At 38.1% G+C, this 16,012-nt stretch overlaps 2 protein-coding genes across 2 annotated transcripts in view; one reads left to right on the top strand and one right to left on the bottom strand.

The window, feature by feature from the left end:
• Window positions 1-3,610, top strand: part of ppfia3 (PTPRF interacting protein alpha 3) — a 28,390-nt gene extending 24,780 nt beyond the window's left edge. Inside the window, exons 30-31 of the mRNA XM_079457454.1 lie at window positions 1,756-1,814; window positions 2,129-3,610. Of these exons, the coding sequence (XP_079313580.1) occupies window positions 1,756-1,802 (47 nt within the window). The 3' untranslated portion in view covers window positions 1,803-1,814; window positions 2,129-3,610. The remainder of the gene's footprint in view (window positions 1-1,755; window positions 1,815-2,128) is intronic.
• Window positions 3,611-5,349: 1,739 nt separating this feature from the next.
• On the bottom strand, window positions 5,350-15,757 carry ntf4 (neurotrophin 4). The gene is made up of 3 exons (XM_079457229.1): window positions 15,667-15,757; window positions 15,384-15,570; window positions 5,350-8,105 (listed from the first exon to the last, which is right to left on the bottom strand). Exon 3 carries the CDS (start codon window positions 8,084-8,086, stop codon window positions 6,620-6,622), a length of 1,467 nt encoding a protein of 488 aa, XP_079313355.1. The 5' UTR covers window positions 8,087-8,105; window positions 15,384-15,570; window positions 15,667-15,757; the 3' UTR covers window positions 5,350-6,619.
• Window positions 15,758-16,012: the final 255 nt, after the last annotated feature.

Below are 16,012 nucleotides of genomic sequence, written 5' to 3'. Positions count from 1 at the left end.
GTCTGCGTCCCCTAGACCCAAAACGAACAATCTTGCTTTCATATACAAAAAATACTGCGCCATTTCTCTTTAGGCCAGACAATGTGTTCTTTGGCAAATTGTAACCTCTTCAGCACATATTGTCTTTTCAAAAATGGGACTCTGCAGGGGCTTCTTGCCGATAGCTTGGCTTCACAGAGGCGTCTTCTATTGTTACAGTACTCACAGGTAACATCAGACTTTCTTTGATCACTCTGGAGCTGATCATTGGCTGAGTCTTTGACATTTTGCCCTTAAACAAGGGCCACTTGTTTGACACCTGTTTTTGCACAGAAGGATTTACCTCTCTATTTGAACTCCACACTGCTATTATTTAGAACACGCTCTTTACAATTAATGATTCAATTACACAGAATAGCAGCATACATGTAATGACTCTTGGGTCTGTAGGTACACCTATTATAGGTGTAAATATAATTTCTACCAAAACAGTGACTGATCTGGTTAGTGATGTTAGACTGCTATTATTTTGAACATAACTGTATATACAGTATATACGTATATGAAGAGTTTGTTTCCAAAATGAGAATTACATTTATTTGTCAAAAAACATGTTTTTTTATGATGCTATTATGTTTTTATTGTTTTATTTAGCTGTATTTTTTGTTATTATGGCTTAAATAAAAACAAACCAATTACATTTTGATTGATATTCATTGGAATGCACAATAAAAAACATAATTTTGGAACATTCTCAAAAACTGAGCTCTCATTTTGGAACCAAACTCTTCATATGTTATTAAATGCCTTTAGGAATGATGATATGCCTTATCTTTTAGAATTCCTTACTGTATACCACCAGCCAAAAAGAAGCAACTCATGGTTAATGGCTCTGTTCTAACTAAAGCCTACTGTAGATTTAAAATAGGGACCACCCGGTAAAAACACCCTACCTTAATTCCTGTTTTAATAGGAAATGTGTTAACACAGGAAAGAAACCAATTATTTATGTTAAGGTGTTTGCATTAATTGTTTAGATGTTTGTAAATGTATTACAAGTGCATCTGGAATGACATTTATCCATTCACCACCAACTTATTTTTTCTCCAGTTTCTATCAATCATGCTTGTTAATTTGAAGGACAAAGAAAATTATACTGATATGTTGAATACATTAATATATAAATAAATATATTTTAAACAAATATAAAATGATTACTATTGTTGTTATCCATAAATGTTCTAATTTTTGTTTTACAGGAAAGGCAAAAAATATTAAAGCACTATTATTCTTTTATATTCAGATGCCGTATGACAGTTATTTATATGCACTCATTAATAAAGCATTCAACATTTAACTTCTGAGAGATTTGAATGTGCCAGCTCAGATTTGGGTATAAAAACATGAAAAATACTATTTATTGTTTCATGTTATTGGTCGTGTTATTTGCCCAATATAGCAAATTTTTATACTATATTGAAAAATATTAGTTTTTTCTCTTTATTATGACAGGTGGTCAGCACTGTATGTATACATTTAATTAATAATATTTATAAAAGGCACAGGTCAGATCAATTTACAAATAATTTACAATGCAAAATACAACCTCCCAAAAAACACTTTAAGATATACAGAAGAGAAGCAAGACTTTACAGAATTAGAACAGTGTTTGTGTATGAGGCTGTTTTTTCCAAAATAAATTCAAGTGTGATATTACACAGGGCCTGTTAGAGATAACTAAACATCTTTTGTTGGTCTGGTTTTGTATCCCTTTAGCATCTCCAAGGGCAGAGTCTGGCTCAGTGAGGACGTACTCATGTTGAGACACCGCAAAGGTGAGAAATAATAGCTAGTTAGGTAACAAATAAAAATTACAAATTAAAGTTTACTCTTCGTTCTGCTTGTTTATGAGCTCTTCGCTTTTAATGTGCTGCTGGATTTTCTAATTGGGTCATAATGCATTAGGGACACAAAATTCTTTGTATGTTTGGGGTGTCGCTTTGTATGTTTTTATTGCAATTCCTGGTGTGCTTTGGGTTTTCAGTTGGTTTCTTTTGTTGTGTGTAAGTCATTATTGCTACTTTGCCTTGGGTTCATTTTAGGTCACGCAACCCTGACACTGAGCTGTAGTTCTGTCTGTCGTCCACAGGAGGTGCTGTTGTCAGAGATCTGGAATCGGCTTTACATTTCATTCACGGGGAGGAGGGGGGAATAAGCAGAAAAAAGCAATGAATATATACATTTATAAATATACTGTAACTCTACTGGTCTGACCATTCTGCAATAACAGAAGAGGAGAGGAAAAAGCGAAGGAGAAAGAAATAAAAAGAACCTACGGACAAAAGACGCAAAGAATGTACGACATGGAGAGCGGTAAAAAACGGGATGGAATGGTTGGAGGAATCGGATGACTGTTTAATTCTTTTTTCTGTCATACTCTCTTCTCTCTTCCTGTGTCTGTGCTGATGGAACATCTGTAGATGGACTCTCTTTTTGTCTTTCCGTCCTTTGTTTATATGGAGCTGCCTACAGCCCTAGTTCCTCAGAATGGGTTTTACTGACCTCGCTGACTGCCTAGAAACGTCCTCATGAAGTGGTCTTCGTTTCGAGTGAATTTCTTGATAGAAAAGAATGTTTACCGCACTAAACCCGGACTTCAGGGATGTTTATGTACAGAAATCTGTTTTAGGAAGTTAAGAGGAAATGTGCTTGAGGGCACAATCGAAGGGCCCGGGCTGCGTGCAGGTGTGCCGCAGCGAGAAGTTCGCTGTATATTTTTGCTCAGTCAAAAGGGCGAGCACAAGAGAAGAGGAAAGCTAGAGCAAGGCTACAGTGAGAGCTACATGTAAGGCATGATCAGAGAAACAGGGCACAATTCTTGTTTTATGTTCAGATATTTAGACAAAATCGCTCAATGGAGGTCATTGAAAAGGTCCGTCAGTGAATGGAAGCTGGTGGCAGGTAGATAGCAGAAAAACTAGGAGATAATGAGAAAGAGCTGCTTGCGGATGAAGCAAGTGACCAGCAGAAAGGAGTGCAGAAGTGTCCTGATGGACAGAATCATTCTAACAACGCAAGCCATAAATAAAACCAATTGGTGTACCAAGGAGGAAGAAAGGGGGCGGGAGGGTTCAGGGTTAAAACATGTGAGAGAAATTGTTTAGCTTCTGTGTTGCGATGCATGTCAAACAACCAAGACGACAACGAAAACTTTTTGGGGGAATAAGACAATATGAATTAAAAATAAAGATTATGTGTACATTAACGTATGAGGTTAAGAGCTTGGGGAACAATTTGTAAAATGTGTGTATTTTCATTTTTATTTTTTATTTTTATGATAACTATATTTATTTTCTTTATGTATGTATTGAATAACTGTATGTACATGTTCATTTAATAATTCTGACTGTAATTTAATTTGATCTAGTTTAAGGCGTAAATATGAAATATTCAGAACATGGTCATTAAAATATGCTACTTGTATGTGTAAATTTTGACAACAAAATTGTGTTATGATTTAAAAACAAACCATTACTGTTGATGAGGATGACAGTGACTCAAATTGAAAATGATGTCTGCAAAATAAACAATAATGATAATGATGATAACAAAATAAAGTGTTCCTAATGGTAATAAAGATTGCAGTGTGCTCGTGATTTTCACACAGAGCTGGAAATTATTTACCAGAAATGAAAGGTCCAACGTGTAATATTTTGGAGGATCTTTTGACATAAGTGCAATATTATATACATACCTCTATAATAATGTCTTCAGAGGTCTATAAAAGACCTTACATGCCGAAGCGTTGGCTATTTCTATCTAGTTTTTCTACAGTAGCAATAAATGGACAAACTGCTTAACAGAGTGTTTCTGAAATACAAAATGTGATGATATCTAAGTAGTTCTTTGAAAGACAGGGGGCAGGGGTGGAGTGATGCAGCTTTCACATATCAGAATGAGTATGAGTTCAGTAGGCCTATAGTCCTTTAATTTGATCAAAGTAGTAGAGGAGGGGAAAACGGCAGTGTCCATTAACACGCATACTGCCTATACCTACAACAAGCGCCACCTGACATGCCAACTTGAATTGACATCTGTCGCCATGACATAACGTTTTTCTCAATGTCCCTCTTCAAGCGCAAATTTGTATTGTGCTGTTCCGAAAAATCCGACACACAGTAGCTGTTCATCCCTTTTGTTTTCCGCGCATGGATGCATCGTTTAGATATTGTCCGTACGCGTAATCGTCACAGAGCGCAGCAGTAAACTGTGACTGCGGCGTACCGGTGCGCCAACAAACCGCCATTGAAATTGTAACGTCATAGCGCAGCCACGTGAAAGCCGCATGAGCTGTTGCTTGCAACTCGCATCCTCACCACTAAATGCCGCCACATTTACAACACTGGACCTATAAGCTGTGGGAAAATATTTGAAAAAGATCAGTGTTTACACCCACAAATAATAAACATCCTTGCCCCCGCGCATGACATTGACACATAGCATACTTAAAATCGAGTTTATAATATCGAACTAATAGGCTATTGAAATGGAATTCCTCAAGTGCAGTTTATTTCTGTGAAATCTACTCATGGTGGATTGTGAAATCGACAGCAAGGCTAAAAAACTGTCCTCACGAGGTTAAGTACAGTGCTCTGGGGTTAATTGTAAGTGGCATTGGGAAGTTTTTTCCGGAGAAATACGGTAAGATCCGCTCTTTCTCTTTTGAAATCCTGAGTGCGGTTCAGGTGGGTAAGAGAATGTTTAGAAAATGCATATTTGTGAATGCCAAATGTATGATGCACACTTACACTTGACCGCTAAAGACATCGACTTAGCTAAATAATTTACATAGACACCTTGCGCCGTTTTTTTTTTTAGAAAAGCATGAACTATGTTCGATTGTTATTTAGTCTTTAATTAAAAACAGGCTGTTTGTGTATCGCATTGTGACTTTATATACCAGTTTAGAAACTACTGCCGTACATTGTTTGACTAAATGTAATTCTATAATTCTCCATGGACACGACGTACAGCCTCTGTTTTTATTCTACAAAAACATAACTACAATCATATGAAAGGTTTGGTTCCAAAATTAGGTAACGCCATTTGATTTTTTTTAAATCATGTTTTCTATTATGTTAATATTTTGTATTGTGTTTTATTTTGTCAGATGTAGGCCTATTTTTTTGTTATTATGGCTCAAATCAAAACAAAACAACTGCAGTATGGTTGATATTTATTGGTCTGCACAATAAAAAACCGGAACTGAATCTTTAAAAAAACTAGTTAACTAATTTTTGGAACCAAACTCTTCATATAATTCCTCATTGTATGTTACTAAAGCCATTCTTGCTCATTTTCATTCACTTTAAAAAAGTTTTATTTTCATATACAAAAGTACTAGGCTATCTATTTTACAAAGATTATAATACTTTATTACAAGGACTCAATGTGAAAATAAACAATAAAATCAAACCCACATAAAATGAACTACGTAGCTTTCTTAATACAGTAAACAGGTATTGTGACAGTCCCTGTCATCTGTTTTGTTACTTCTCAGACTGGACAGTACATGTGCACAACCATATAACCAAGATGCAAAAGACACTGAATCTGGCACATGTTTTTGGTCTTTTGAAGTTCTGGCACCCAATACAACACCTTTTATAAAAATTCAGCTGATCACGGTAACCTTTTTATAAATACACATATTTTCATACTTACAATGATGAATATGTTTCAAACATTGTACACTTGTAAAGAAATATATTAATATCATAAGCTTACATACTAAAAGTAATAACTTATTGTATAGACAAAATACAAAACACTGGTATAAAAAGTATATAAAAACGGATCTGACCTAGTTTCCCATTATTGAGGTTTGTCGTGTTTGGGTGAGTTTACAGGTTTACAGGTAAAACACTGGCCTAGAGGAAGGTGGATGACGAGGACCAATGTGATGACAGAAAAGTTAATTTACTAACCTAAAGGTAAAGTGTGTTAATTTGGTGCTGACGAATCATCATTTGGAATTTGATGTTTATCAAACATCCACCCATATGCCATTGGTTGGATAAACAGCCATGAATGCAACCCTATTGGTTGATCAAATGTTAAGGTCAACACCAAATGGCTTATTTGGTCTATCAACATTAAAGGAACTCTTCACCCAAAGTTGAAAATTCTATCTTTGTTTATTCACCCTCAAGTTATTCCAAATCTGTATAAATGTCTTTATTCTGATGAACATCGAGAAATAATTCTTGTAACCAAACTATTCTTGGCCACCTTTGACTGCTATAGTAGGAAAAGTTACAATGGTAGTCAAAGGGGCCCTATAACTGTTTGTCTTTTGCTTTGTGACATATTCTTAGCATATTCTTTTGCAATTTAAACAAAACAAATCATAGGGCTTTTGAGCGACATGAAGCCGAGTATATTTCATTTTTGGCTGAACTACCTCTCAGCGAGACTGGGGTACAGCAATACATTTTTTGTGAAGTGAGATCATCTGGACAATACATTTTCCCCAAACTGAGAAGACCATGTGTGCACTGGAGGGTATTAGACACTTTCTCAAAACACTTTTATCCACATGTTCTTTCAGCGCTGTTCAGCTATCAATCCATCCTTCAGTCTATCCAAAAGATCTGTACCTCCTCTCTTCTCGATCTCTTCCCCTCTCTGTTTTCGTCTCTCTGTTGTATGATCCTCTAGTGAGCAGCACGCATACGCAAGTCGAGTCGATCCGAATCCATCTCCATCCTATTCTTTTATTGACATCAGACGCGAGTGCACGTACGTACGTCTGTTTGGTTTCACACTTGCTCATCCAGTATTTCTTATCAACTCCCAAGCAGCCAGCACCCTCCACCCCCAGCCCCTCGCCTTTACCCTTCTGAGATGGCTTACGGCACCTCGTCTCATAGAAGTACTGCTTCAGCGGCCCCGTCTGTGTCTGGACCATTGGGAGGATAGTGACGTTTTGGTTTTTCTGGTCCACTGCGGTTTTCTTGTCAGTGACCCACACGCTTTCAGCTTCACACACCGATTGTTCGCGGCCCTGTGCGTTGTGGCCAATTTGACGCTTGCGGCGGACACTTGGCTTGTGAGACGATGTGAGGAATGAAGGGCCATTGGAATCCGAGAGACCCAGCAGTAAGTTTCTGTAAGACTCTCCTTGTGTGGGTGGGGCAACGTCCATTGTCTGGCTTTCCTCAACCTCAACATCATCGGCCAGCAAGCCTAACTCCAGCATCAGAAGCAGAGGAGGGCGTTTGGGTGGAGAGAGGGCAGAAGAGAAAAGAACCCGGGGATGGGCATCCAGCAAAAACATCTGATCTTCTTCTCGCATTCCTACGTCTAATCCGAAGCCCAGTTTGGCTCCCAAGCCTTGCTTCAGTGTCTTCATTGGCATCTCCACCTCACCTCCAACAGGCTCCAGCATCTCTTCTTTGCTACTGCCACCCAATTGCATTTCATCCTGTATTTGAAACCTCTCCAGAGAGGCTTTAATCACATTTGAACGTTCAACAAGCCCATTGTTTAGCCTGCTCTGTGTGTCAACTTTAAGAAAAGTCTCATCAGCATCATTACTGCTTTCTTCGTGAAATGTACGTTCGGGTTGATAGTCTTTGAGAACGTTGTTGCTTTGAGAACTGGCATGTTTCTGTGATCTGTATTCTCTACGATCATGTGACTTGGAGGCATCCTCTCCACTAGTCCTACCTCCGTCTGTGTATTCCTGCTTTTTATTTTTAGCTAAAATGTTTTCTAGCTTCTCTTGGTTTGGACGTTTGGATATATGATCCTCTTCGTACGTAATCGTGCTATCCGTTACTTTGAGTTGCTTGTTGGTATCAACTGTCCTGTGTAGAACTTTGTTATGTGTACTGTCACTCAAATTGTGAAAAACAACAGCATCATGGGAAATTTTGTCCATTGTTAAGTTGACTGGCATGCTGATGTCAGCTGTTGAATAGCTGCTGCTGTTGCTGTCGTTTCTGCCAGGCTCTATCGTCGCGGCAACAAGCCTGGGTACAGGACTTTGAGGGAAAGGCAGAGCCGAGGCGATCACCATGGCAACCAGGGGAAGCCAGTGCATCACTCCCAAGACGTGTCAACTGCAATCCATAAACAAATAAAAGAGTGTAAGAATAAGAGAGGGCATACAGTGAATTTAAAGTCACGGGAAAGGGCTCAAGGCCAACTCATTAAATTAAAGTAAAATGAGCTTAAAGTGTTACGCTATCATTTTACAGCTTTGCCAAATGTCAGTGGAAAAAGATTCAAAATTGCAAGCAGCAGGATAACGTCTTTACATACAAAGAGAATGGAGCCGCAAACATGTTTCACTTTCAACTACTTTGATCGCTTGGCATAGTCATGAGGCCAATGTCGGGCAAAGCTTGGTTTAAAAAAAGCCACAAACAATGTTGGTATGATGCTAGCCTACTGTAACATAAAGCTGCAAACAACTCTGGTATGCATGGACATTTTTTTACATTTCACAGCTTACAAGTAAAGTGCCATAAATGCTTTATTATAGATGGAAGAGCAAAAACTCTTATAAGGAATAACAGGGGACAAAACTGCTTTAGGTTTCAAAGGATTGCTTTGAAATGATCATCTGGTTTGAACTGTTCTAAACACACATGTTGAGTTTGTGTTGGCCATGCCTTTTCTGTATGTTTTATTGCATACGATTGACCGGATGGTCCCACATTGAAACACTTCTGTAACATGACTCTCAGCAGGAGTGTGAATACCTAAGAGGTTTGGATTATTCATTGACAGTAACGGCAAAGTTCACCATCCTTCTATCTGAAAAAATCGTCTGGGTGGTTACGGACCCAGAGGTAGTGATTTATGTGTTTATTTAGCACAGGCTAGAGAAAACTACACTGATGGAAGATAAACTCTCCTCTCTTCGTCTCCCTTTCACTCTTCAAGCAAGCTCAGTAAGCATGTCAACCAGCAGGTGGAAGCAAAACCACCATCTCACCAAATGTAAACAGAAATGTAAAAGCAAATGTATAATTCACTGAAAAATGAAAATGCTGTAATAATTTCTTCACCCTTTTGTTATTTAAAACCTGTATGACTTTCTTTCTTCTGCAGAACACAAAAGAAGATAGCAAGACTGTAGACGGTTATCGGACCAAATTTACATATCAGTGCATCCCTAAAGAAAATTATGATTATTTTATTCATTGCTTCTTAATCTTTCATTGGTTAAACACCACTGGTTGAAGCAATCTTACAAAAGCAAATGTGTAGTTGTCTCTGCATATCAAGCTCGGATAAAATAATTAAATTTACAGATAATGTATGTACAGTATGCAAATCAGATAAAAAAGAACAGAACTGATCAAAATAGATCCTTGAAAAAAAACTCACAAATGTATAATATAAAGTTGTGGATTATGAATTACTTTTGTTACCAATTGAACATTGCCTCTCTATCTCTCTCTCTGTCTGTCTCTCATTTCCAGTGCTTACTTTATTGTCCTTTAAAATATAAATGGTAAGAGCCAAGAATAATAAAAGCTAAAATTACTTCACAGTATCCAACAAGAGTGTTGTCATAAAGTGTAGGGAAAAGAATTGTACCTCTACCAAGGTGAAAAAGGTGAACTAAAATACGCGTAAATGTAAATTAAGCGCTCTATTTTCACACACAAATGATATACTTAATATAAAATAAAATTGTCTTTAGTACTTTTTAAGATAAACTTAAGAAGATTTTTTCATACGAATGTAATTCTGCTGTAACTGCGAGGAAAGTTGAACACAGGCAAACTGTCCAAAGTTAAGGCCAGGTGTAAATCACTTACCATTCCTGTTATTGTTGTGCTGAGACAAGAAGGTGGGAGAGGCATTTAGAGAGAAAGAGAGCAGAAAAAAGAATGCTTAGAATGTCAGTGATGTGGCTTCAACAGAGAAGATTCCTACTGGGTTTCCCCAGGCGGGATACACCAGGATAGGCAGGGGGGTTACAAAGGGTGAGTAAACCATCATACAAAAAATAAATGGATGGTTTGTTTGGGGGGATAATCATTAGGCTCATAGGGAGAGAGTGGGTGGACAGAAAGGTTGACACGTAGTGCAAAATCACCAATTGTGACACACCACCTCGCCCCGGACACTGTTTTCTAATAACACTCTAGCCAAAAGAACACAGAACATGCTCGCCGACACGCACACAAAACACAGTCGAACCTGCGGACACACGCAGTTAAAGTATGCCACCGAATCCATATGTGTGCATGCTGGGACATGGAGCACTAAATGTATAAGTACTTCCTGTTTACTGTGAACATGAACATAAAAACAGGTGTGCTTGGTGCAAACAAGGCTTTGTGTGGCTGTTGGTCCTGTTACATGCAAATTACTTGTTTGATGGGGCTTGAGGGTGAAAAGTGTTCGCATGATACGTTCTGCAGGTATGTTTGGTCGCAGATAGTTTTACAGTCAAATTTCAGCTTTCACACGCACGCATGATGCAGGCAGAATCTTATTTTACGCAACTAACAGTCATTCAAACCGCCTTTGATTTATTATGAAAACAACAGGTGTCAACTTGGTAACTTGCATTTTCTTGAAATCCGAAAAGGTTAACTGAGTAACTAAACAGTAATGACCACTTTTGTCGTGGTTGAAGGCATTGTGTGTGAGGCTAGGGTGTAGCACATGTGCAAGTTAAGAGTCAGACTTGACGGTTAATATTTATGTTAGCTTTGGAGCTGGAACACTAGCAGTGGGCAGGCACACACATGTGCAGGAAACATATCGGTAGTCGACATGCAGAAGCACTTCATCAGCACGCTCCATTTGTGGCAATGACATGCTTGGCGAACTCTGCCATCCAGACCCGTTGAGCAGCGCTGCATTACTCCACGCCAGGGCACGTGCTAAAAAACAATCCCTGTCCCTCTCTGCGCTACTGCTATCTTCAAGCCCTTAAACACAAACACAATGAACCCGTATGGGATCAGCCATTCTATACACTCCACAGCTCCGAGCCCTACCTTACGGGAAGCTCTACTCGCACACAAACTGTATCTTTGATCTGAACCCACCACTTCCCAACCCCCTGACAACCATAATCTATGATCTTTCTGTCAAACAAACACCTTTAACAAACACTTACACTCTTCCACAGTATAAGTCACGCCACCGAAACCTTGAGCCTGCTAACCTCTTTCGAAGATCTTTATTGCCGCTGATGGTTTAAATCAGCCTGAGGATCTACAACTGTTTCACGCTGTCATAAAACAAGCCTTACAAATCAATTATTGCAAACGTATGGCTTTTATTATTTGTCCTCCAATTTAAAACAGCGTGACTTACAGTATAGATGTTCTGCAATCCCTCAGTTGAGTTTTGACATGTTTGACCATTTTGGAATTTTCCCACTCTATCTGCCATAAGTATCCAACACAGCACACTGTTACTGTAAATCTTTCATATGTCTGCACAAAGTACAAGATATAATATACAGATGACACAAGTAAAAATGTATACATTTTTTAGTTTGATAGTCTACGACAAACAGTACCTTTCAAAAATCGAAACTTGCCCCCTTAAAAGAGCACTTGTTCCAACTTTACTGTTGGGATGTACAAAATTGCTGTTTTTTCGAGAGCTCTGATTTACACACTTTTTTAATGGTTAGATTTTGGCGAAACTCATTGACAAACATAAAGGGTGATTAATAAAAATGATTAATGCCAAAAAATCACGAAATATGGAGATACAAGATTTCAGTAGGACACCAGTAATATGTAAATTTTTTATGTAGATGAATTTGATGATGACATCGTGTTATTTGGTGTTTAGTCACAATGAGATAATAATATCATTAATGATAAGAGTATCCCATATTAGGAGAGAGTGTTAGGAAAGTTTATTTTTTTGATCTCTCTGATTATTTCAGTCTGAGCTTTACAGTCTGTGTGGCATTTTTCTGCACTGATTCTTGTGATGCAGATTTTTTAACGTGGCTGTTAAAGGACTATATTCCAGACAGCGACTAAAGCGCATGTTATTGACAATTATACAAACGCAACATGAGCGCATTACTATGATGCGCTGTTTGCTGTGACAGATTTTAGTGAGCCAGAGGACGAACAATGTGATGCTTGAGACGTTTAAAAGTAAAAAACAATCCACAGACAAGTTCAGGGAACGTAATTTATCTGTCTATTACTTGAGACACCAATGGATCATTTCCAGTTATTGATCGGTCGTTTTAGCCTCGATCAACTGCATTAAATATACAGTATAGACAGGCAGCATTTTAAGACACATTTAACACATTTACACACAATTGTATTTGTGGAAAAATGTGAACACATTTGATACTATTTCACAGAATTCTGCAGATTTTTCCTAAATCTTAGAGCAGAATTAACATTAAAACTCTGCAGATTCCATTTGTACCTTCTTATGAGGAAAAACAACCTATGCATAACCTATAAGGGGGAGATGTAAATACAACAGGATAACTAAAAGTAGTTTCAAGTTCATGTATGTGGCTATAAAAAACCTATTGGCCGCCTGGCTTTTCCTCCATAGGAAATAATGGCTCCTTAATAGATTTTTTGTCTGTAGCCCTGAGTATATCCAAAAGTAATCTGGTGACTAATGAGTAAGTTGTTGTACTTATTTGACATAAAAGAGTATTTATAGGAATTTTAAAGGCTAGAAAATGATCATGTAGCATTAAATGAGAAGCATTAGCCTGTAAGTGACCTTAAAGGTCCAGTGTATAAAATTTTGCAGCATCTATCGGTGAGGTTGCAAGTTGCAACCAACGGCACACTTCATCCCTGCCTTTCAAAGCACTAAACACTAAACCTTTGACACAGAATTAAGATGTCGTCTTGTTTTCGCATTTTTGCTGAAGGAGATAATGTATTTACGAAAGTTGTATAGTTTGTACATTCAGGGCTACTGTAGAAACAACATTTCCATGAAGCATCCCATGCAAGAGGACCTGCGACATGTATACAAGTAGATAGAAATAGCTCATTCTAAGTTAATAAAAACATAACTCTTCATTACGTAAGGTCTTTCCACCTCTATAGACATAGTTTGGGGTATGTGTTGACATTGTATTGTTTGTATTAAATTGCATTTCTGTCAATAGATACTCCAAAATAATTACACGCAGCACCTATAAGGGGAGAAATTGTAAAATAAACGACATGACTTCTGTACAAACATCCCTCCTTAAATTATAATATTCTTGACATAAAGGGACTGCTGTTCCAAAAGAAACATTAAGATGCTTTCTCATGAAACATTTAAATCCAAACGTTTCAGCCCGCTGTACAGGTGTTTCTGATCAGGTGTGATCAGTAGCCTATCCACATCTGAAAATATCTACCACACTAAGCTACATTCCTCTCTCCCCTCACACTTTCAGATGGTCTTCAGATGGCAACTGCACTTCTCTTTTTATCTGAGAATGAATTTCAGTTTTAGTCTGTAGACTTTATCTGTAGTCATGTTCACATTTGGACCCAGTTGCCAATTGTTACTGTACTGAGGAAATATATATATATATATATATATATATATAATTTTTTTGGGACTAAAACGTACTACAGTTCTGTAAAGCAGCTTTTCCACAATGCACACCATGAAAAGCTCAATAGAAATAGTTGAATTGCTTCAAATCCAGGTGTGAAGGATAACCGGTTTCTTATTATATAATCTTATTTACAATCAGTTGTAGGTAGATGTTGTGGAAGTCTGTTTACAGGGCTTAGGAAATGGTAACATTAATGTTTTTAGTCTTAATAAACAAAGGCGTTTTTGCTTTTCATAGATAGGCTGTGCAAGTGACTGACAGGATGTGTACTTGTGTTAATTATTGCTTTAATGGCTGCCTGCTCTCACCCCAGGCTCCTTCACTCTGTAAACACATTAACACTGACCTACTACTCTCCTATATTTTTTCACACTTCCTTTATAAGGTAACCCTTATAATATTACAGCTGTACAATACAACAGATTATTTAACCTCTGCACATGCAAAAACAAATAAAACACACCTCCTCAGTCGCTTTCTCAATGAAACACAAGCCCTCATTCAGCCAATGCAGAAACTTCACTCCACCAAGGACCACACAAATAATGTGCTTAAGTAAACTCCAACATACAAATACTTGACATGTCTTGTGATTTGACATTGTGTACTCAAAATGAAGGTTTTTGTCTAAAACAATTTGCTCATTCTTTTGATTATGATGTACAGTGAAACAATTAAAGGATTCTTGAGGCACCATTTAGGATTCCTCAGCTGCCACACTGGATGAACCTTGTAAAGACCTTTAAAGGTCTCAAATATCATATTAATCATATTTAAGGGCTTTTCAGCTTGGAAACTTCTTTCAGGTTTTTGTAATACCGCCAATGGGACACTTTGATCTAAAAACTGTATGTTTGCTGGCAAGGGGTGTAGTGCATGAACTGTTTGTAAGTTGATAAATTCGTTTTTTTTTATATTTAGGTGGTATAACAAATAGGACAAATAAACCGCACATTGTGTCCTATTGTGTGATATAGCAACAATTTGAAAAAATCATTATATATACAAATATACATATTCATAATATAAGACACAATATCGTTATAATAGCCTTTTGTTAACAGTCTAAACAGTCAACATTTTCTCTGTCACTCACACCGTATAGGACACATTTATTTGTAAACTATATTTTCACAGACTCAGCCAAAAAGGTACTTAAAACTGTGAGAAAATTTGTTGACGAGTAACAGGACCAAACGATTTAGACTTTTCTAAAATATTTCTTTAAAAATATTATAATGAGCACGTTTATACGTCTAGTGCCTATATGCTTAAAAAAAGCATGCATAGACTTCTCCTGTAAATGTTATGCAGGAAACGTATAGTGTACAGGTAAACAAATAAGACAGCGATTATCTGGACAACATCCACACCAAAAACGAACGCTTGGGGCAAGAACGGCTACGCGGCAAATAAAAAGAACTCGCAACCTCGTTCACATCATGACTAACTTTAAACAAGCAGTTTAGATTGAGTGCGATCCGAAATACAGATGGTTGCCATGTTCTTCACTAAACATCTGCGATCAAGTCTGCGTTTCGTAAGCCCGAACTATTTTCACTCCATAACTTTTTCGGCCCGCGTCTCGCGCACATCTGAATTCCGACGCTTGACAACCTGTCAACACCTGACTCGCATTTAATTAATGCGTATAGAAAACAAACACGCACACCGCATCTGTCAATACGCCACTTTACGTTTTCTCAGATCAAGGGCGCGTCCGAACAGTTGTAGGCTACACACACCTGTATTGCGCAGATATTTTAATAAAAAAAACGACACTCGGGACGTGAGCACCTACCGTTTAGGTGAGTTTCGAGCCACGCGTGTTTTCGGCAAACACCACATTGATTCGACAGTCCCTGAGTGTCACGCAAAAATGAAGGAAATCTCCGTGCTCCGAAGCCACTGTAGTTTCGCGAAGTTCAAACTGCCGACGTCTCCCATATCATCTCTGAAGTTCAGTCCGAGGATGTCCACGTCGAGCTCTGGTCACACATGCCGGAGAAGTTATCAACTATGTTTAAGTCTCAGCTCTTTCAAGTGCGAGTTTCTGTAAGATTGACATGCACGCGGTTAATTACCATTCTCCATACAACTCTAACGCAGCGTGTACGAGCATGAGCCGCACTCTCCACAAGTCCACGAAATAACCGATTTGGAGCTATAAATTTCACTTTAAGAATAACTTATCTTCAATAAAAGTTAGTGTCGGTTGAGTGGATAGAGAAAATCCAGCGACTGGAGGGTCTGAGCGCTCGAGTTGTGCGGTAAGGTATCTTCATGAAAGCCAGATAGGGGACAAGAGCTAGTGGGAGTGAAAGAGGGCTGGTTTAGAAGAACAGGAATGGACACAGTGAAAGAAGACATTATGGTGGAGGGGAAAAAAAGGACGAGGACCATCTGCTGGCTGTGGGTGTAGAGAGTTCG

This window comes from Barbatula barbatula, assembly GCF_947034865.1.
Source record: "Barbatula barbatula genome assembly, chromosome: 5".
Lineage (NCBI taxonomy): Eukaryota > Metazoa > Chordata > Actinopteri > Cypriniformes > Nemacheilidae > Barbatula > Barbatula barbatula.
Note: the sequence above shows the minus strand (reverse complement) of the source record. Positions and strands in the feature narration are given on the sequence as shown.